This window comes from Grampus griseus (assembly GCF_964374135.1).
Source record: "Grampus griseus genome assembly, chromosome: 9".
In the NCBI taxonomy this organism is placed as follows: domain Eukaryota; kingdom Metazoa; phylum Chordata; class Mammalia; order Artiodactyla; family Delphinidae; genus Grampus; species Grampus griseus.
In genome coordinates this window covers 27,862,271-27,884,607 of record NC_139003.1, presented here as the reverse complement: position 1 = coordinate 27,884,607, position 22,337 = coordinate 27,862,271, and the positions used below count along the sequence as shown (strand labels likewise).

The 22,337-nt window shown below is 38.7% G+C and overlaps 1 protein-coding gene across 3 annotated transcripts in view; it reads right to left on the bottom strand.

The window, feature by feature from the left end:
* Positions 1–22,337, bottom strand: part of CADPS2 (calcium dependent secretion activator 2) — a gene marked incomplete at its 5' end in the record, with an annotated part of 490,811 nt that overhangs the window by 256,988 nt on the left and 211,486 nt on the right. For all 3 annotated transcript variants that reach the window (XM_082661437.1, XM_082661438.1, XM_082661439.1), the window contains one exon: positions 4,692–4,803. In XM_082661437.1, coding sequence (XP_082517563.1) covers positions 4,692–4,803 — 112 coding nt within the window. The remainder of the gene's footprint in view (positions 1–4,691; positions 4,804–22,337) is intronic.

The window sequence follows — 22,337 nt, the reverse complement described above, 5'->3', positions numbered from 1 at the left end:
GTTTAAGTATGTGTTTATCCCTCTCCCTGCACTGGGGACCCTTGCCCCAGAGGGGGTAGTGCTGAAGCAAATGGGGCCCTTGGGGGCTCTCTGCTCCTGTCTGCCTCAGACAGAAGTCCAAGCTTTCTCTGCCATGCTGCCTGTGCAGGCACCCACAACAGTTTCCCTCGCTCTCCTCAGACACAGACTCAGGTGCAAATCCCTCTGTCCCTAACAGCTGATCCCTCTCCCCAGCCTCTGCCACCCTCGCCCTGTGGTGGAGCAACACTGCAGGGCACGGGGGACCCACATGGACTCTGAGCATGTATGGGGGTGATGAGCTGTGGTGGAGCAGCTGCCATAGAGATCTGGGCTGCTTTTGATGGGCTGCTTAAGTAAGTGCCAACAATGGCTGCCACCCCCTCACCCAGGCTCTGCCCCAGTACCTGGTAGTTTCCGTGTCCCACAGTTGAGTCTTCTCCCCAGTCACGGCTGCCCAAGATCCCATGTCTTGGGAAACCTGGCAGCTGCTAGAGCAGCCCTCTCTTCACCCTGCCTTGGGGGGCAAGCCAGTGTGCTCGTGCTGCCCACAAGCTGAGTCCAGTGTTCCCAGAGCCCTCCTGTTAGCCCTCCTGTTCCCAGAGCCTCCAACCAGCCAAGTGGTTCATGTCCCCTGTTTAGGACCCTGGGACTGGGGTGTCTAATCTGTGGCTCTCACTGCTCATTCCTCAGGGCAGGTGTCCAGCCGTGTATTCTCCCTTTTCCTCTAAGTTCCCTTCCAGGCACACAAGTCCCAACCTGATCGTTTTTCTTCCCTTCCTACCTGATTATATGTGTATCTTTCTTACAGCCTTGGTTGTATAGGAGTCCTTCTGCCAGTTTCCAGTTAGTTTTCAGTGAGAACTGTTCAACATGTAGGTGTATTTCTGATGTATTTATCAAACACATGTGAGTTCCACATTCTCTTACTCCTCCATCTTGATTGATCTCCTCCTGTGACGTACAGTTCTATGTGTTTAGGCAAATACATATATTCATACATCCAATACCCAGTATCACACAGAAAAATTCCTTCACCTTGAAAGATCCCTGTACACCCCTTTTCAGCCAACCACTTCTCCCCTGGGTCAATCCATGGCAAACACTCATCTGTTTTCTGTTTCTATAATGTTGCCTTTTTTAGAACAAATCATACATTATGTAGTCTTTTGGGCCTGACTTCCTTCACTTGCATTTAAGTTTCATCTACGTTGTTTCATGAATTAGTAGTTCATTTCTTTTTACTGCTGAATAGTATTCCACTGCATAGATGTACCACAATTTATCCATTACTCTGTTGAAGGACATGTTACTGCTTCCAGTTTTTTGCGATTATGAATAAAGCTGTTACAAACATTCACATGCAGGTTTTGTGTGGACATGAACTGTATAAACCCTTGGGCAAATACCTAGGAGGGCAGCTGCTGGGCTATATGGTAAGTCTAAGTTTAACTTTATAAGAAACTGGCAAGTTGTATTCCACAGTGGCTGTACAACTTTTCATTTCCGCCAGCAAAGATTAAGTTTGTTGATTTGAATCCTTGTCAGCTTTTGTTACTGTCAGTTTTCTTGTGCTATATCCATTTAGTGTATCTTCTTGTGCTATACATCTATTTTAAAGGCTGTGTTACTCATCTTTCAAATACGGCACAAAATTTTAATTAAAAAACTTCACTAAACTAAGATCGCCAGATACAAGAGTTACATCATTTTAGACTACAAAGCTCAGTAATGCCTTTTTCTTCAAATTAAAATGTTGTTACTGTTTCTAAGTATAAAAGTAGGTAAATATATAGAAAACATTACCAGTAGCTCTACCCTCCAGCGATGACCACCATTCTCTTCTAATTTTCTTCTAATTGCACACATGTGGTCAGATTATAACACATCTAAAGACCCAAAGTGTAAACCAAGAAGGAGTCTGATATGTCTGAGGAACAGAAAGAAAGCCAAACATGAAGGAAGAATGATAGTAAGCAAGGAGTGTGTAATAGGAGATGAATTTGGAGAGAGATCAGTTCAGGCAGAGCAGAGTTCTTCAATGTTGGTGTGTGTCCAAATTATAAGGCGGCCTTGTTAGAACAGACTGCAGCACCCCACCCCCAAGTTTCTGTGCCAACAGATGGAGAGTTGGGTCTGAGGACTTGCATTTCTAACAATTTTCCAGGTGTTGCTGATGCTGCTTGTCCAGGGTCCCACTTTGACAACCCTTCTTGGCCATACGACACTATGATGAGGGGTCTGATTCTTTGTTCCAAATAACTGAGAAGATAATGGAAGATTTTAAGAACAGAATGATGTGATTCTGTTTTGAATTTTAAATAGGTCATAGTGGCTGAGGTGTGAACGCTGGATCAGAAGGAACGAGATGACAAATGAGGAAGCAGTAAGCTGACTACTACTAGTGAGAAATAATGATGTCTTGAATTACGGTCAAGGAAATGTTAAAGTGTGAACATACTCAGTATAAATTTAAGAAAAAGCTGACAAAACTTGCAAACAGATCGGGTATTAGAGTCAAAGAAGAAGCAAAAAAGGGCATGCTGAGGTCACTTGCTTGACAATGGCCCCTATGGAAGACTTGATGGGGTTGCTAATCAAAAGTTCTTATTTCAAAAATATTTAGTGTGAGATATCTGTTAATACACAATTAGAAATACCAAGTAGGCAAGTTGGATATACAAATCTGAAGCTCCAGAAAACTAATTTAAAAATTGGAAGTTATTAACCCCAAAAAACATTTATAATCATGGAACCTACTGAGGTCATTAGCATAGATCTATGCATCTCAAGCAGGGGTGCTCCCAGGGGACACTTGGCAATGTCTGGAGACATTTCTTACCATCTTTACTTAAGAGGGGACGAGACTAGTGGCATATATTGACTGGTCAGGAACGCTACCAAATATCATAAAATGCACAGGAGTGCTCCTAACAACGAAGAATTATCCTACTCAGAACATCAATAGTGCTGAGGTTGAGAAACTCTTATACAGATAGAAAAATTGTCTTTCATGTATCACAGGAACAGGGGAGCATGAGGTCTTTCTCAGATATACAACTGATTGGAAGATATACCACTCATGTACATAATTTAAAAATTGCTTTTATATATATAGATATCTATATCTATCTAGAGAGCTGAAAAATAAATTAAAAATACCTTAAATTACATTATAGCTTTAGACTTAAAATGGCTGCTATTGGGCTTCCCTGGTGGCGCAGTGGTTGAGAGTCTGCCTGCCGATGCAGGGGATACGGGTTCGTGCCCCGGTCCGGGAAGATCCCACATGCCGTGGAGCAGCTGGGCCTGTGAGCCATGGCCGCTGAGCCTGCACGTCTGGAGCCTGTGCTCCGCAACGGGAGAGGCCACAACAGTGAGAGGCCCGCGTACCGCAAAAAAAAAAAAAAAAAAAAAAGGCTGCTATTACACAGTGAAAAATAGTTACAATAAGGAAACAAGGTAAAATGAATGTAACAATAATTTAAATGAGAAACCCTGATTCACAAATCCATCAGACCACGTGCAGTCTCCAGGGTTCTGCTCTTAGATTATGCCACCTGTATACCTTTGTTGAATGAATAAATGCACAAATATATAAGCACATGAATGAACGAACATTATGGTTTAGCTCTCTTAGGTATTAAGAAATACATATAACAGGGAAACAGAAGAGGAAATCTAGCATATGAATGCAGACTCACAATTTCTGGAGTGTGGGTATCGATTCACAAAATCCCTAGAAATGAAAAAAACTTCAAAGGTGAAAAGGATACAGAAAAGGAGGAAGAGTTGAAAGGAATAGAAATCCCAACTTTAGGGGGAAAAAAATCCAACATACACACGAATCCTAGCATCCTTTGACACCTAGCATCACACCAGCTATCCACCATTACCAGACATTTTCAAGTAAGATTTCTTAAGGCTTTATTTTCTGGAAAATATATGTGAAAGCAGTGCTCAGGTCTGGATAAAATAGATCCACATTACAGAAGATAACTTTATAGTCTACTCACTGGAACACATCTACCTCGTTAACAAAACTGCAGATAATCTTTCACAGAGAGGTGTTAAGATCACACATCTACCGTAACGTCAGAAGAAGCTGAGAGATACTGGATTAGAGAATAAATATATTATAGGTATGAGGAGGAGACTATAGGAAAAAAACAATTCTATGCTAAAAGGTGTGTGGCGAAGACCTTCTCACAGGGAAAATGAGAGAGGTACAAGAGATAAATACACTTAAGAGATATTCTGTAATCAATCTAATCACAACGAACATAAAGAGCAGATGACTTCAAATATAAAGAGGATGCTTGTAACCCACGGACAGAAATGTCTGAACTAGGGTTACCTTTCACCAAGAAGGACAAGTTGGCCTATACCATTCACTCATTGGCCAGTGGAGTACATGTGACAAGAATGACTCAGTCAGTGACTATGACCTTATGTGTTCCCCTTAAACACCCAAGGCCTATCACAATACTTTCTCCATTACAGCAATTACGTTTAGTAAATCAGAGCTGTAAGCTGGGCTCGTGGGAAATTACAAATAAATTATTAATGTACGAACAGAAGGTTTACACACTGCATACTGGTCCACCTTAACTCTAAATCAAGAGAAGTTAAAATTGTGCTCTCTGGGAAACATGGAGCTGACCATAACTCACCCTTCCCAGTTCTTTATCTTCAAGGGCCAGGACCCCAGTGCTTTCCGTGAAGAGTTTTACTTTGACCACAGGCCGTGGATGAGTAGTGGTAAAATCTCCTTGGGTTCCCCACCTGCAATGAAGTAACAAAGATTCTCTTTGAAACGCAGCATTAATTGTGTTTTCCATGTAGATGTGTTTCCTTAGAAGGCAGATTAAGCAATGGAGAATCTTTCATGGCTCAGAGATTTTTATCTTTGCTTCTGTTTCTGACAGATGGCACAGTCAAGAAAGAAAATAACAATAAGCTTTATAGCTTGTAATAATTTTTCAGCTGTTCTAAAAATTAGCACATTAGAGTACAAAACACAGTGTGCCGTAAGAATTTAGGTTAAGGTAAAGCATTAAAGAATATATATATGTAACTGAATCACTGTGCTGTACACCTAAAACTGACACAACACTGTAAATCAACTATACTTCAATTTTAAAAGAAAGGTAGAGCATTATAGATATAGCTATTGGAACCTATTTTATTAATTCAAACACAAATTACAACACAATTTTTATGGATGGCTGGGGAAAACTGTTAACGGTTGGAGTGTGTAAGAGGTCGTTTCTCAGAAATTATTTTTGCATGCTGAAGATTTCACACCATCTCTTCTTACAGAGTCTTCACTAGATATTTTATTTATATTTTTAAACGTGGAGGTAATCATCTCATCCCTTACTTTACATGATTTTTTAAAGCTCCTGTCAAAAGGAAAGAAACAAGCACCATAAAGATAGGAGTGTTTTGCCATTAATTTCCCAGTACACTCTGCTAAGAAGGAAGTCAGTCTGTCGATACCTGGCTTTTCAAATCATAACAAAATAACATGTTCCCATGGCTTATCTTTTAATTAATAGCATCTCATCTTTACCACATACCAACTCATTCTAGTCTATTTGCAAACTCAGATAGCACACACCTGATACTAAAAAATCTTATCAATGTTTCTCATAATTCTGAGATCAGACGTGATATTCAGCACAGCATAAAGAAAACACCACTGAGAAAAACAGACATAACAGGAAGAAAAAGAGAGGCTTAATGAGATAAGATTTCTGTTAAAAATAAATAACCAAATAAAAATACCAATTTCTTATTTTAAAAAAAACAGTTTAACAGGACAGTGCCACATTCATGGCACTGTCTAAACTTTATTTTATAAACCTTATTCAGAAAGCTGAAATACAGAAAACTGACATAAGTATACCAAAAACTAAATAATCATGATGTCTTCTCCGATCACAGCAGTTTTAATTTTTAACATTGTGATACATGTACAGTAAAAGCAGAGGCCATTTCAATGACTGAAGAAACCTGCCTCAAGATGCAGTTTGTTCTTTTGAAATTAAAGTCATACTTCAGAGGGAAGGGAGAGATTCATTCAGGATGGAAAGCAACTTAATTTCTATTTTAGATTTCTAGAAACTGATTAGCAAAGAATCTTTTTGCCATTTCATAGAATTAAGATGGTCTGAGATAAAGTAGAGCTAAAATAGGAATAAAAATAAAAATAGATTCAGAACCAAAATAAGGAAGGAGAGAACAATTCTTAATTTAGAGTGTGGAATCTTAAGCCTTGAATACAGTCAGCCGATCTGGATAACAACTCCGGAGTTGACGCCCATGACATACCCTTCTCTTTATTGAGTAACATGTGGTTAAATTTGGAAAACTAACTTTTGGAGACATTTTCTTATAACTGAAATCAATGATTTTTAGTAGTCATGTAGACACAGCCTAATAGTTTTCCACAGAATTTGCTGATCTTTTAAATTAAATTCTCTTCATAAAAATTCTTTGGTGTATTAAATCAATGATATTTTGTCTCCTCTAATGTCAAAAATCCTTTGAAACTATTATTACAGTTTTAGATGATTATTTGAAATTCCTAATCTACTCCAATATGCAGTTCTCCAAAGAGAAAAATATTGACTGACCCTATTAACCATCACTGAGGGACTTGGTGAGTTTTGTCTTTTACCCTCATCCTCCTGTAATTTTACCTGAAGGAAGGGAAATGTGTTACCAATTCCACTTTGTTGGATACAATAAGACAAATAACATCGCACATGTAAAGAGCTGTGCTCACCCATGATCGCACGAACTTCTGGAAAACTGCCTACTAACTCAGATCCTTGACAAACAAGCATCTTCAACAACTGTTCTTCAATCTTTATTCACTGTGGTACGTCTCTCATTTACTCATTAAAACCATTTTATTGTGAACATCCTATATAAATTGCCTAAAAGTGAAATACAATGTAAATAATAATAAAAAGAAAATCGATATTCCCACAGCTCAGGTTAAGATAGAAAATGTACCAGGACATTAGAAGAGCTCTGTTCAGGTCTGCAGTGGTCACATCTTCCTCTCGCCCCTACTCCACACTACCACCAAAGTAGCTAGGATTTTGGATTTTATGTTAATAATTCCCTAGAATTTCTTCTTTTTTTTTTTGCTGTACGCGGGCCTCTCACTGTGTGGCCTCTACCGTTGCAGAGCACAGGCTCCGGACGCGCAGGCTCAGCGGCCATGGCTCACAGGCCCAGCCGCTCCGTGGCATGTGGTATCTTCCCGGACTGGGGCACAAACCCGCGTCCCCTGCTTTCTTCTTAAAGGGAATATTTTCAGCATTTTACCTCTGAGTGTATCCTTCTTCATCTCTTGTAATAGTCTGTATTTTAAAGTCTATTTTGTCTGATGTGAGAATTGCTACTCCAGCTTTCTTCTGATTTCCATTTGCATGGAATATCTTTTCCATCCCCTCATTTTCAGTCTGTATGTGTCCCTAGGTCTGAAATGGGTCTCTTGTAGACAGCATATATACAGGTCTTGTCTTCATATCCATTCAGCCAGTCTAGCTCTTTTGGTTGGAGCATTTAATCCATTTACATTTAAGGTAATTCTTGATATGTATGTTCCTATTACCATTTTCTGAATTGTTTTGGGTTTGTTTGTGGAGGTCTTTTCCTTCTCTTTTGTTTCCTGCCTAGAGAAATTCCTTTAGCATTTGTTGTAAAGCTGGTTTGGTGGTGCTGAATTCTCTTAACTTTTGCTTGTCTGTAAAGGTTTTAATTTCTCTGTCAAATCTGAATGAGATCCTTGCTGGGTAGAGTGATCTTGGTTGCAGGTTTTTCCCTTTCATCACTTTAAATATGTCCTGCCACTCCCTTCTGGCTTGCAGAGTTTCTGCTGAAAGATCAGCTGTTAACCTTACGGGGATTCCCCTGTATGTTATTTGTTGCTTTTCCCTTGCTGCTTTTAATACATTTTCTTTGTGCTTAATTTTTGAAAGTTTGATTAATATGTGTCTTGGTGTGTTTCCCCTTGTATTTTCCCTGTATGGGACTCTCTGCACTTTCTGGACTTGACTATTTCCTTTCCCATATTAGGGAAGTTTTTAACTATAATCTCTTCAAATATTTTCTCAGTCCCTTTCTTTTTCTCTTGTTCTTCTGGGACCGCTATAATTCGAATGTTGATGCATTTTTATGTTGTCCCAGAGGTCTCTGAGACTGTCCTCAATTCTTTTCATTCTTTTTTGTTAATCTTGCTCTGCGGTAGTTATTTCCACTCTTTTATCTTCTGCCTCAGTTATTCTATTGATTCCTTGTAGAGAATTTTTAATTTCATTTTTTGTGCTGTTCATCACTGTTCGTTTCCTCTTTAGTTCTTCTAGGTCCCTGTTAAACATTTCTTGTACTTTCTCCATTTTATTTCCAAGATTTTGGATCATCTTTGGATTTTGGATCATACCATTACTCTGAATTCTTTTTCAGGTAGACTGCCTATTTCCTCTTCATTTGGTTGGGCTGGTGGGTTTTTACCTCGTTCCTTCATCTGCTGCATATTTCTCTGTCTTCTCATTTTGCTTCACTTACTGTGTTTGGGGTCTCCTTTTCACAGGCTGCAGGTTCATAGTTCCCATTGTTTTTGGTGTCTGCCCCCAGTGGGTAAGTTTGGTTCAGTGGCTGGTGGAGGCTTCCTGGTGCCTGTGCTCTGGTGGGCAGGGCTGCGTCTAGTGGTATGTTTTGGGGTGTCTGTGATCTTAGTATTATTTTAGGCAGCCTCTCTGCTAATGGGTGGGGTGGTGTTCCTGTCCTGCTAGTTGTTTGGCATGGGGCATCCAGCTCTGGAGCTTGCTGGCCATTGGATGGAGCTGCGTCTTAGCGTTGAGATGGAGATCTCTGGGAGAGCTCTCGCCGCCTGATATTATGTGGGACCGGGAGGTCTCTGGTGGACCAGTGTCCTGAACTCAGCTCTTCCTCCTCAGAGGCTCAGGCCTGACACAAGGCCGGAGCACCAAGACCCTGTTAGCCACACAGCTCAGAACAAAAGGGAAAAAAACGAAAGAAAAAATAATAAAAGAATAAAATAGAATAAAAGTATTAAAAATGATAAAAGAAGAGAGCAAGCAAACCAACAAACAAATCCACCAATGATAACAAGCGCTAAAAACTATACTAAGATGAACATAAAAATCAGAAACAAGTCAGTCACAGACAGCAATCCCCAGGTCTACAGTTGCTCCCAAAGTCCACCTCCTCAATTTGAGATGATTTGTTGTCTATTCGGGTATTCCACAGATGCAGGGTACATCAAGTTGACTGTGGAGATTTAATCTGCTGCTCCTGAGGCTGCTGAGAGAAATTTCCCTTTCTCTTCTGTGTTCGCACAGCTCCAGGGGCTCAGCTTTGGTTTTGGCCCTGCCTCTGTGTGTAGGTCACCTGAGTGCATCAGTTCTTCGCTCAGACAGGAGGGGTTTAAAGGAGCAGCTGATTCGGGGGCTCTGGCTCACTCAGGTCAGGGGAGGGAGGAGTACGGTAGTTATAATTGGAATGTGGGGAGAGCCTGCAGCAGCAGAGGCTGGCATGACGTTCCAACAGCCTGAGGCACGCCATGCGTTCTCTCGGGGAAAATGTCCCTGGATCACGGGACCCTGGCAGTGGCGGGCTGCACAGGCTACCGGGGGGGGGGGGGCAGTGTGTGTGTGGATAATGACCTGTGCTTGCACACAGGCTTCTTGGTGGCTTCATCAGCAGCGTCAGCGTTCCATGCCCGTCTCTGGGGTCCAAGCTGATAGCCGCGGCTCGCGCGCCCATCTCTGGAACTCATTTAGGCGGTGTTCTGCCTTCTGTGGGCAGACAGGGAAGGAATCCTCTCTTCTCACGTACCCTGAAACAATGGTCTCTTGCCTCTTAGGCAGCTCCAGACTTTTTCCCAGACTCCCTCCCAGCTAGCTGTGGTGTATTAGCCCCCTTCAGGCTGTGTTCACGCAGCCAACCCCAGTCCTCTCCCTGCGCTCCGACCGAAGCCCGAGCCTCAGCTCCCAGCCCCTGCCCGCCCCGGCGGGTGAGCAGACAAGCCTCTCAGGCTGGTGAGTGCGCAGGTCGGCGCTTATTCTCTGTGTGGGAATCTCCCTGCTTTGCCCTCCGCACCCCTGTGTTTGCACTCTCCTCCGCAGCTCCAAAGCTTCCCCCGCGCCGCCACCCGCAGTCTCCGCCCGTGGAAGGGGCTTCCTAGTGTGTGGAAACTTTTCCTCCTTCACAGCTCCTCCCAGAGGTACAGGTCCCATCCCTATTCTTTTGTCTCTGTTTATTCTTTCTTCTTTTGCCCTACCCAGGTACGTGGGGAGTTTCTTGCCTTTTGGGAAGTCTGAGGTCTTCTGCCAGCGTTAAGTACGTGTTCTGTGGGAGTTGTTCCACATATAGATGTATTTTTGATATATCTGTGGGGATAAATGTGATCTCCACATCTTACTCCTCCACCAAGTTGAAGGTCCCTCCTCTACTGTGCTATTTAAATCTATTTTATCCTTGATGATTTTTGGTATCCCTTATATAGCAAGGTGTAAGTATTGAGGTCTCCCACCAAAACTGAAATTTTTGTCAATTTCCCTTTGTATTTTTGTCAACTTTTGGTGTCCTTTTTGGTGATGTAAAGTGTTCAATAGTAACCAAGCCCTTTAAGTATGAACAGTTTATTTTTTCACGATCCCAAGGTCATGATTACTTTTCAACCATCAGACTTTCGTAAAATTAGAGAACTAACACTATGCCAGGAATGGTGATAAGGTACAGACAAGCTTAGAGAAGTCAGACAAGGAATCTAATCAATATATTCCAAGTAGAGACAGTAATTTATTAGAAAACAAAGAGTTAAAATTTATGAGAAATCATTAGTAATCTATAACTTGGAAGGGAATCCAGGGTATCCATTCTCAAAACCAGTATGCCAATGAAGGCAGGAAATAGATGAATATCAGAGGCCTGACGGGCGATCCACAAGAGTACATTTACCTACAAACCAGGTCCAGGAACTCTGTATGTGGAGTATGGATTGCTAATGGCCAACTCCTGTGAAATGAGGAAAGCTTAAACAACATGCTTTCAGGCAGGGAGAAGCTGAGGCACAAGGATACTGGCAGATCCTAACTAACAGCTAGAGACATTTGACAAAAATGTGCAATTTTAAAGGGTGCATGAATATAAATATGGTGACACTTAACAGTCCTTATATATTCCAACATTCTAGGATACAAGCAAACTGGCATCACCTTGATAATTTCTCCTCTGAAAAATAAGTTAAAAAGATACGTACAGTTAAAACATGCTTATGAATTCTGTAACGAATGAATTAAAAACCAAAGTCTCCCTCCCCCTCCACCAAAAAAGTCAGGGAAGAAAGGAAAAAGACAATAGGCCTATCTTCAATATTCACCATGATATTTCCTTGTTTTCTACTTAATTGGCATGTTTAAACACTTTCAGGAATTAATACTAGTTATCATCTTACTATTTTCTCTGTATTATGTGATGAAAGAATACACTACCCTTGCTGTCAATTTGCTTTGTTTCAAAATGCATTGCCTTTTTGTACATCTATGAATGTATTATTTATGAGGATTAAGACTTCCAATGCAAATCTTCCAATCAATAAAATATCTACAAAGCACCTGCAGGTCTTCGTGGCTATGAAAACAGGGTAGTTCGTATACAACTGAAATAACTGACATTATTTATGTATTTGCTAATAAATAAAGTATGCTGGAAATTTGTATCAGGATCCAAAATATATGTTCAATTTATTCATCCAGTAAGACTATTTCTAGGAATTTATCCTAACAAAATAATGTGTAATAGAAAAGTATAAGCAGGAACATATTCCCTATAGCATTAGGTATAATAGCAAAAGCAAGCAACTTAAATGTCTAATATTAGGGGAAGGGTTATGTAAATTATATGGCGCACAATGGAATATTTTGCTGCTACCTATGACAGCTATGAAGGTGATGTACAACCATGCATGATGTATTAAAAAAAGAGAAAAAAAGAGGGGACACAAAACTGAATCAGGGCCTTTTATTCATTCAAAAAAAATTGATGAGTACCTTGTGTGTGCCAGACATATTCTAGTGTCAGCAACCAAAGTCTAGCCTCTTGAAACATATTCTAACAGAAGATTATAGACAATAAACATTTTTATTATTCTATTCTGTAACGTATCTCTCTCCACCCTTGCCCTGCATTCTTAACAGCTAGATACCTCCCATGGCCTCAGAGAAGTTAGAGAACCAGATTTATATTGTGATCGGAAAGAATTCTCAGAAGTTAATAGCATATTTGTTTTAAAGTATGTTGAAAACCATGAGCAGTACAACAGTTATGTCAAAAACCATTCAAATCCCTTAACTCAAAATTCTTACTCATTGTGACCACATAATGCACCATGATTACAGAAGCTAAGAACTTAAAAGCAGTCTCAGTCTATATTCCTCATTATAACCAGCAGTAACGAGTTAAAGATATATGTAACTCAAAAAATTATTTCATCCATCATCTTATCTCTTCATTGTTTTATCTAGCCAACTATGTGACTGGTATTGGGAAAGGCAGTGGGCATTCAAAAAAAATCAAGACAACAGATCCTGTACTAAGTAAACTCATAGTAGTAGGGGAGACAGACATATAAACTCAAATATAAACAATAAACTAAATCATACAGAACTGAACAGGGCTCTAAATTACTTTTGAGGTCTAGCACTTTCTCTTTATTAGTCATCTGCATTTCTGACTTGCCTTTTTATTATGACGGTCCATTTCTCTCTTAGCAGGCTTTCTATCAATTGGTGATTTTTAAAAACTCTTTGTAAGATAGACATTAACTGTTTCCATACATGTGGCAAATATTGTCACACTTGGTTATTTTCTATTTAACTCATATATGACTTTGAAACTGGGATTCACATATATACACTACTATATACAAAACACATAATAAGGACCTACTGTATAGCACAGGGAACACTACTCAGTACTCTGTAATGGCCTATATGGGAAAAGAATCTAAAAAAGAGTGGCTCTACATATATATGTATAACTTATTCACTTTGCTGTACACCTGAAACTAACACAACATTGTAAATCAACTATACTCCAATAAAAATTTTTAAAAAATAAAAAATAAGTTTAAAAAATGTATAGTTTAAAAGTATTAGGTAGCTAATTCTATCAATTTGATTTATAGTCTCTGATGTTGACATCCGACCTTAAAAGTTTCTTCTTAACCAAAGATGAATATTAACCTATATTTATTTCACACATTTCCACTGTTTAAATCATCAAGTTGTCTGAAATTTAGTAGTGATATTAAATTTCAGTTTCACTTTTCCTTTTATCCCAATTTCATTTGGTTTAAAAGTCAAATGCATTTACTATTATATAAACTTGAGGTTGGTTTTGAATTTTCTGTCCTAAGTATCTATCTCCTGAGCTGTGCTATTCTGTTTTAATTATTACAGCTTCATAAGATATCTGTTAGAACAAAAAAAAGACATTTTCAAATTATATTTCTATTCAAGAAAAAGGGAGGTCTCCATGAACTAAAATCTGTTCTGATATTTCTTGGTGAAGACTTTTTTTTCTTCTTCTATGTAGGTCTCACGCATTCCTTGTTGAACTCATTTCATAGTACAGTTGACCCTTGAACAATATGGGGGTTAATCCCCATATAAGTTATAGTTGACCTCTGTATCCGCAACTCCTCTCCATCTGCAGATTCAACTGACCACTTATTGTGCAGTACTGTAGGATTTACTGTTGAAAAATATCCACATGTAAGTGGACCTATGCAGTTCACACCCATGTTGTTCAAGGGTCAATTGTATTTATTTTGCAATTCTACGGAATCTATTTCCTTTATACTGTCTGACTATACTGTCTATGTCCTTTATACTGTCTGACTATTGCTGTTATATTGGAAATTTACAAACGCTTATTTCCAATCTAGTGACTGCTTTTTAAAATAAAGTCTTCACCAAATTATCTTTAATTCTACTACACAAGTTGAGTTATTAAAATGATCAAAACTCAGTGACATAATTCAAATACATCACTAATTTTATAATAAAAACATTAAATAAGGATCCAACTACAGAGGTAGAGATCAGTCTTTAAAGAATCACATATATTTCTTAAGATCTTCCATGCTGCAATTACTTAACCAAACAATCCAACTATAGATAAGTTATCATTTTCATAATTTAGGCATTTTAAGATTAAAATGATGCAACATTCATCCAACAATCTTTGCCTAAATAAAAGTTTCGGTTGATAAACATCCAAACATCAGATATTTGGTAGCACTGACTTAGATACTCTCTTGGAAAGTAGAAAACACTTCCAAGTTTTCTGCAATTGATTTCAAATAGGTCTGAGGTCTCTTTCTGCTGTCCTACAGGGAATCTGCCCAAGAAACTAGATTTGGATTCGCCCAATTCATGATGAACAGTCAGGACTGTCTTGAGTTATTTTCAATTACTCATATTTGGTGACAAGGTAGTTGGACATTCTTCACAAGCTCCAAGGACCAAGAAGGAATAAGATGCTTGAGAATGGGATGCAGTGAGTTCATGAGGAAGGCCTGATGGTATGTTGTACCCACAAGAGTTTCAAAGAGTTATCATCCACAGACATGTGCCTTCTTGGGGACTGGATGCCAGGGAAGTTTGCCTGGTTGACTGAGGGCAAACAGCTGTGTCTCTGCTTGTGCAGCTGTCTTTATGCAGCTGAGCTCTAGCATGCTTTACTTACATAAAGAAAACCTATACCCCTTGCCTGAATCTGTTGGTATATTTCTGTCAGCCATTGTCCCACTCATCATGGCCATGAGTATTCTAAAATCACTCTGAAATAGATGTGTGTGTAAAATAGGTACATTAATAGGACGTATAAAATATACCAAGCAGATACAAGACCTCACTATTACAAATACACAGGACTATATTTTTAATTGAATTATTTTAAATGGGGATTAATTTAAAAAGCATTACAAATAGCCTGATTATTAATTACATGAATATAAATTAAATAAGAAAACACTGAAAGCATTTTAAAAATTGTTAAGCACTGTATAAATCCTTTAAAATATAGCATTTGATTAATATAAGTAATAAGACAGTTTCATGGAAAGCTCTTTTTAAACAGAAGACATTTTTGGAATAACAGATCTTCAAATTTAAAAAGTTCAACATTTCTAAGTCATTTCCCAGGGCCCAAGTGTTTCAGAGTTTTATCCAAAACTGATGGACTTAAGCCAAAGATTAATGGAAGAATGGTGAAGATAACTACATTTTCATGGGAATTTGGATGACTGGTGATGTCATTTACCCATCAAAACTATGGTCAAAACTATGAGAGGGACTTATTTCAAAAATTTAACTGCTTGCAATAGGCTGCTGGAAACTCAGGTCTGGACTTTTGCTAAAACGCTGCAAATGAAGATACGGATTTGAGAATTATTAACATAGAGATGGTAGAAGCTATGACAATGAATGAGCTTGTGAAAGGTGCCCATTAAAACTCAATGATAATGGGGACCTGTATCTTACAAGTCTAGGTCCATATATGTATCCATATGCTTGTGTGTGTACCTAAGTGCATACTTATTTCTAACAATTTAAATTGTTCCATAACTTGTACTTTAACACTACGTATTCTTTATGCATCAGTACGTGGATTTACACAATTTTTAAGACTTGTAAAGCATTCCCCTTATATGGCTATGTCACCATTTATTCAACCGCTCTTCTGTGAATGGATCCTAAGGTTGCTTCCAGTTTTAACTATTACAAGAAATACTACAAAAAAGTCTTTCTATATATTCAATTGTTTTTACAACAATATTAAAAACAAAAGATCAAGGACAGAATTCCAAGACATCTTTTATGTTCTTAAATATTAAAGGTTTCCTAAGTAATTAAAAAGGTTGATTCATAAGAAATTTGTCTATGTATTACATAACATTTGTCACAAATAGCTATTGTAATTAAAATTCCAGATTTGAAAATAATGCATTGTAATACAAAACCCAAGATTACTGGATAGAATTTCAAACTTTTATTACAAACAAACACCCCTCCCCTTCAATTTTAATAGTTAATCTGTAGAGCAGATTTAAATTTCTTCCCTTAAAAATATACTGAGTATATTTTAAAATAATTTTCTATATATTTAATGGAATTAGTTTAAGTTAGGTGATCAATAATGTTTATAAAAGTTGCCTTACTTATTGTCGTAACAGTTGACATACTTTAAACGTATTTGAAATTTCAATTTGAGATATCTAAATTGAAATGCAGAGGTTAATAATATGCCCAAGGCAATACTGTGGTAATGAATAAAATTATGATATAACTTCCTAGGCCATGAGGATAACATTTATTCAACAAAGCACATTTCCATTTAAGACATCATAGAATACTACTGTATCCTTTCAACAAAACCAAAGGAATTATTCTGCATAGCTATCTGTGAAATATAACAACCTTAATGAAATTAATGACAAGTGTCACAACATTGTTCTAAAGAGTTTCATATAAAGATGTGGGGGGGGGGGAACAGATTGACTAAAAAAAAAAAAAAAAAAATCCGAACCAGTATCTGAGCCCTTGCCTCAGTGGAGTAACAGTGGTAGTGAGACAGGGCTAAAGAGTGCAGGTCCCAGAGACAGACTGTGGGCTCAAACACCAACTCTAATGTGCAAAGGGACTCCAGGCAAGCAACTCTGTCATAACTAACATTTCCCGCATAAAACTGTTGAGGTATAAATGAAGACAATTCATATTAATGCTCATAGTGGCACAGCACCTGTCACACAGAAAGTACATACAGAAGGCTAACTATTACTATTAGGATCCACAGTAGTATTCCTTTAGCTTTACTAAGCAAAGTGATACCTACCTGGAAAAAAACTGATACATTTGAACGTTAAGATTTTAATCTGTTTCATAAAACGGCAACATTAAAATCCAGACAATATCAGAAACTAGAGAGAGATATCAACTAATAGCAAAAGACGACAAAGGAGAAAAAAAGAAACAGGAAGAGAAAGAGATGGGGGAGAAAGAAAGTAGGGGTGAAAAAGAGAAGAACAATGGAGAAAGAGGGTAGAGGGGGGAGAAAAGAAAGGAGGATTAATAAAAGACCATCTGGAAAGGAGAGAGAGTAGGCTGGATCTTAACCCGTTTTTGCACATTATCTTTAATCTTTCTTCTAAAGACAATGTGCAGTCTCAATGCTGACATGACGCAAATCTTAATAGAAGAAATAAAAAATATCCTTTAAAGTAACTAAGTTTGATCACTCTAAGCTTTGGGAGGAGCTTTCAAAAACACCACACTAAAAGCTTTTTATTATGATGAAAAGACAATACAAAGTTCTCTGTTTCTTCAACATGACAATGAAGAAATCCTGGGATGGTACCTTGCAGTTTAAGGTAGAACAATATTTGGGGATGACTCAGGATGGGTAATGATCACTTTCATAATGAAAGAAAAACGCTCTGGGCTTCACCTTCATTCTGGCTCTTACCCTCTACTTGATGATGTCTCTGCTAGCCTTCAAAGAGCTCCATTTTGTTGCTCTCAAGATTGGTAAAGCCTCAAGAATAATAGGATAAAATTCTCCTCTAAAGCCTGCATTTCATTTATGAAGTTATTCAATGCCATTAAACTTCCATATCCAGAGTACAGAAATCATTATATTTGAACCATTTTCTTCTGAACAAGTCTAACAAGCATGTTAGCACAAAATCGGATTTCAGGAACGACAGAAGATATAATCTCTCATACGCATTTTTCTTTTTCTCCCTCAGAGCAAGGTAGTTCAGAGACATTAGCTTGATGCATCTAATTTTAAAGAGAACCATTTGTCACATCTTGCATTACAATTGTACTTGGTCAAGAAAGCACCCAAAAGTAACTTTTTATAAGCTGGAAATCAAGATTTTTAAGAACTTACATTTAGAAAGACAGGCTAAATAATTGATATAGAAGATAAATTAACTTAACTTTAAAGCATAAAGTCCACTATACACATATAAATCCCAAGAAAAGGATTTAAATAATAAAATGCAATGGTGTAAAAATGAGAGCATAAACCACTACAGAAATTTACCAATGTATGTGCATACTGTTCTCATACCCGTAACTTTGAGGCTTATGTGAGAATATCAGTCTGATTTTTTTCCTGTTTTTTTGACATGAAAATAAAAGGTGGATGTGTTATATAAACTGGAATTTAAAAAAAAACTTTCAAATGTCATAGAATTCATGCATTATCCTTTAAAGATAAAAAGAAATTTAAACTATACTGTTTCCAAATACTAGGTTATAATTATCACTAATCAGGATAGCATACTGTTATTAGTAAGTTGGAGTGTCCATCAGTTACTAGTACAGATGACCCTTGAACAACACAGGGGTTGGGGTGCTGACCCTCTGCGTAGTCGAAAATCCAAGTATAATTTACAGTCAGACCTCCCTATACACACATCTGTGGATTCAGCCAACTCAGATGGCGCAGTACTGTAGTATTTACCAGTGAAAAAAATTCACGTATAAGTGGACCCATGCAGTTCAAAACCCATGTTGTTCAAGGGTCAGCTGGTGCTTGCTTTACCAGATCTTCCAATGATTACTCTTTAATTTGATAGAATTTCAAGCAGGGGTTAATGTTCTTTGGGGCTAGACAATATGGGCATGAAAATATTTTGCTTTACATATTTTTTAATGTGAAGGCCTTGGAATTGCTAAAGTAATACAATGTTAGTGCATCCCATTCTTAATGACTTACATTTGAAAGCAAATGCTCCTCAGCTGTTTCTAGCTGCTCCAAAGGTAAAAGACTCTTGGTTGTGTCTTCAAGCAGTAACATCGGGTGGGGGGCAGGGGGGTTGAAAGGGAAACAGCAGACTGAATCATCTACACAGGTTGTTTTCTCCTAGAAAAATCCCTCCTGGGGTCTCCCTGCAGATAAAACTACTTTTTTTTCATTCCTAAATGACTATTTACGTGAAATAAAAAGATGTGCCAAGTGCAGAGTAGTTTGGGAACAACAGGAGAAGTCTCTGAATTATACCAACATCTCAGATTCCAGAGAGGGTAGGAGTCACCTGGGACCATCCTGAAGGGGTTAAGAAGACAGCCAAGAGCAACAAGCACTCAACAAGAGCATGATGTATGGAGCTGAAACAAGCAGATCTAAAGCATGCAAAACATGGCAGGGCCCAAACCAGCCCCAAGAGCATCAGTAGGGTACTTGTACTCCAGTCCACTGCCCGGAGGACATCACAGGAAGACGCAGGAGGAATCCGGTCAAGGAGCCGGATCTGGTAATTTTCATAGGACACAGTCACTGCTGGCCCTTGGTGCTTCTAGACCCTATGAGACCTACCCTGTGTTACTCAGGAAAAGAAATCCCCATTAGCTGGGGACTTCTGATGGCCGGTGACTACTTAATTTTGTGATACTTTAGAACGTAAATGCAACGCAGACACGCTTTTAAAAATTAAGGACATTTAAATTGATTTTTTTGAAAAAAATGTTTGATCCTTATGAGACAACGGGAACTCTGTTAAGGTTTTAAAGGAGTGAAAGTGATTTATGTTTCTCCATAACTTACCTAATTGGCACTTGAGGAAACATTTTAATAACGACACTTTAATTCTTGCCTCATTTGTGCAACCTCTAGAACGATATTTAATAAGCACCTAGTATGTGACCATTGTAGTGATGAATGTTTTAAAATACGAAGATGAAAGAAAACAGACTACGGCATCCAGGGACTTAGCTTGTGGGAAAGGGAGAAGCGTGAAACAAACAAATACTATATAGTACAGATTAAAGGTACATAGTGGCCTCCACATTAAGACCAAAGTCTCCCCCCTACTGCATTATCCTTCTACGTTTATGATTTGTCTCAGCAACAACAGCTAGACCCCTCACTGCAACCACCACTGTGCTCTGTACGTAACAAGCATACATTACATATTCAAGAGAGAAGATGATGATGTGTTAAAAAAAAAAAAAAAAGTACAAAATTTGTAGTATAAGAGGACTGGGCTTGAAAAGCTGAGTTAAATCATGTATGTCAAACTTTTTGAGGATACATTCTCCTACCTAGAAAACAGGAATAGTAGTAAGACCTCCCTGACAAGGATTCAGAAGAATAAATGAAATCAGTAAGAAAACACCTATCATAATGTCTTGAAAATTAGAAGGGCATACTAAATAAATGACTATTCTCAATTCACCCAAGCACCCTATTCTCCTGATGTCAGGATAGAGATCCAAGTGAGCAATTCCTGACTGCTTCCTCATACCCGTTTCTCTGAAGGGAGAGCAGCCCTGAGAGTGACCGTACATTCTGTTCTCAGCTGAAAGCAGCAGCAAATACATCAAGCAGGACAGAAGACAGGCCCTGAAACACCACAGGTTTTACCCAGATTAGGTGGGGATGTAGGTTTTGCTGACAGCTCTTTGACTTCTGGGAAGTCCATCAGTGCTGAATCAGCTCCAGAAAACACGGCTGATGCATGTTTTGGCTTTCTGTGCCCCTTGGTCTGTGAGAGTAAGGCACAGTTATTTTCACACAGTCATGGTACCCAATTTCGAGGCAGGAAGCACTTTGGGGAACGTTGCATCCAAGTCTAAGATATAGATATTTGGAATTCCTAGAATCCTTATTAAATCTTTACAGGTGCCACTTGGAGGAAATTCTGAAACAAAATAAAATGAAAATTCCAGTCCTATAGTACTTGGTAACAGTACAAAGCTGGTGCTCATCTTGGTCAGGCTAAGAACCTGATAGTCCAGGTGGAGCTTTTGTCATCAACATATCAGTGGGAAATCTAGCCTAGAGAAGAATTTCTTAAGATTCAAAACCAGCTGGCAGGTCTCTCCCCCATTTTGCTTGGCATGTGCAGAGGGAGGCTTGGGATTTTTTTGTTTTCATTTTTTGTTTTTTTCCTTCGTTCATTCTGTCCTTGAGCTACTATGGTTAGCAACAGAGTCTTACCTTCAAATGGTGGAGATATGGTAAAATGTAAAGAATGGCTACAGAGGTGAGCCGACCAGAATGACAGAGTCAAGAAACAGGCCAAATCAAGTAGTAGGGATGTGGTGGTACACACAGAGCAGCGCATGGCCCTGGAAGGAATGGCCAGATGATGCAGATTTGGTGCCACCCAAAAGAGTCAACTACGGATGGGAAAATCAGAAAACGATAAACCAGGAAAAAGGGTACAGGAGAACAGGGCTAAGGTAACCTGAGAAGCATGATTAGAAAATCTGTGGTGGTCTCTACCCAGCTACAGAGCTGGAGTAACTACTTGTGAACGATTAACTCGCTTCCCGCAATGATGCGAGAAGATACCGCTGCTTTACACATGAGCTATCCTTACAAATGGTTCTTTCCCACCAAACTCCACAATATGAAAGCAGTTCCTTTTTATTTTCCCTAGAAAAATCCTACCACTCTGAGACGTACTAAGCAAGCAAGTCTATGTTTATGAACAGAAGCAAAAACTCGGACGTACACTGAGGTTTCTACCATAGAAGATGGGAAAGGGTAAAAGAAAAAATTTAAGATAAGGAAACAAAGACACCAGAATGAAGATTAATATCCTTACCATGGCTCTCAAGGTTGGGCATACCCGGCCCTTAGCTATGCCTCAGGCCTCATGTCAACCATTCTAACCCCAGTCGATGCCCATCCAGAAGGTTCCCGCCATAGGGCAGCTGAACTTGCCTGTTCCTTCATTAGTATAGATTCCTAGTTGTCCCATGATCCTCTGCCATCATCCGATTAACTACTACTTGTCCTTCTGTTGACAGCTCAAGGGTTACATTCTCAGAAAGACTTCCCTAGCCAACTCCATTTGCAGCACTGGACAATCCCCCAAGTAAGTAACATTACTGTGACATATATATTTGCCTAGGATCAGATTCCTTTTCTTCAAAGCAGTTAACTCAGTTTGTAATTATGTGTTCCTGTACATGTAACAGGGTGTCTCCCTGCTTTAGACTTCAAGCACCATTGGCAATAGCTCTTTTTTTTTTAATTTTTATTTTATTTTTATTTACTAGCCATTTCTGATTTTAGTCATCACTTCAAACCCAGTACCTGTGTGGCACTTAGCACAGAGCGACTCAGTAACTGTTTGTTGAATGAATGAATGACACCATATACTTTATTCTAACCAGTCCTCAAAGGACTATGAAGTGATTCACAGCAGTTGAATGACCAAGTTTGGTTGATAGTATATTTTACTGAGC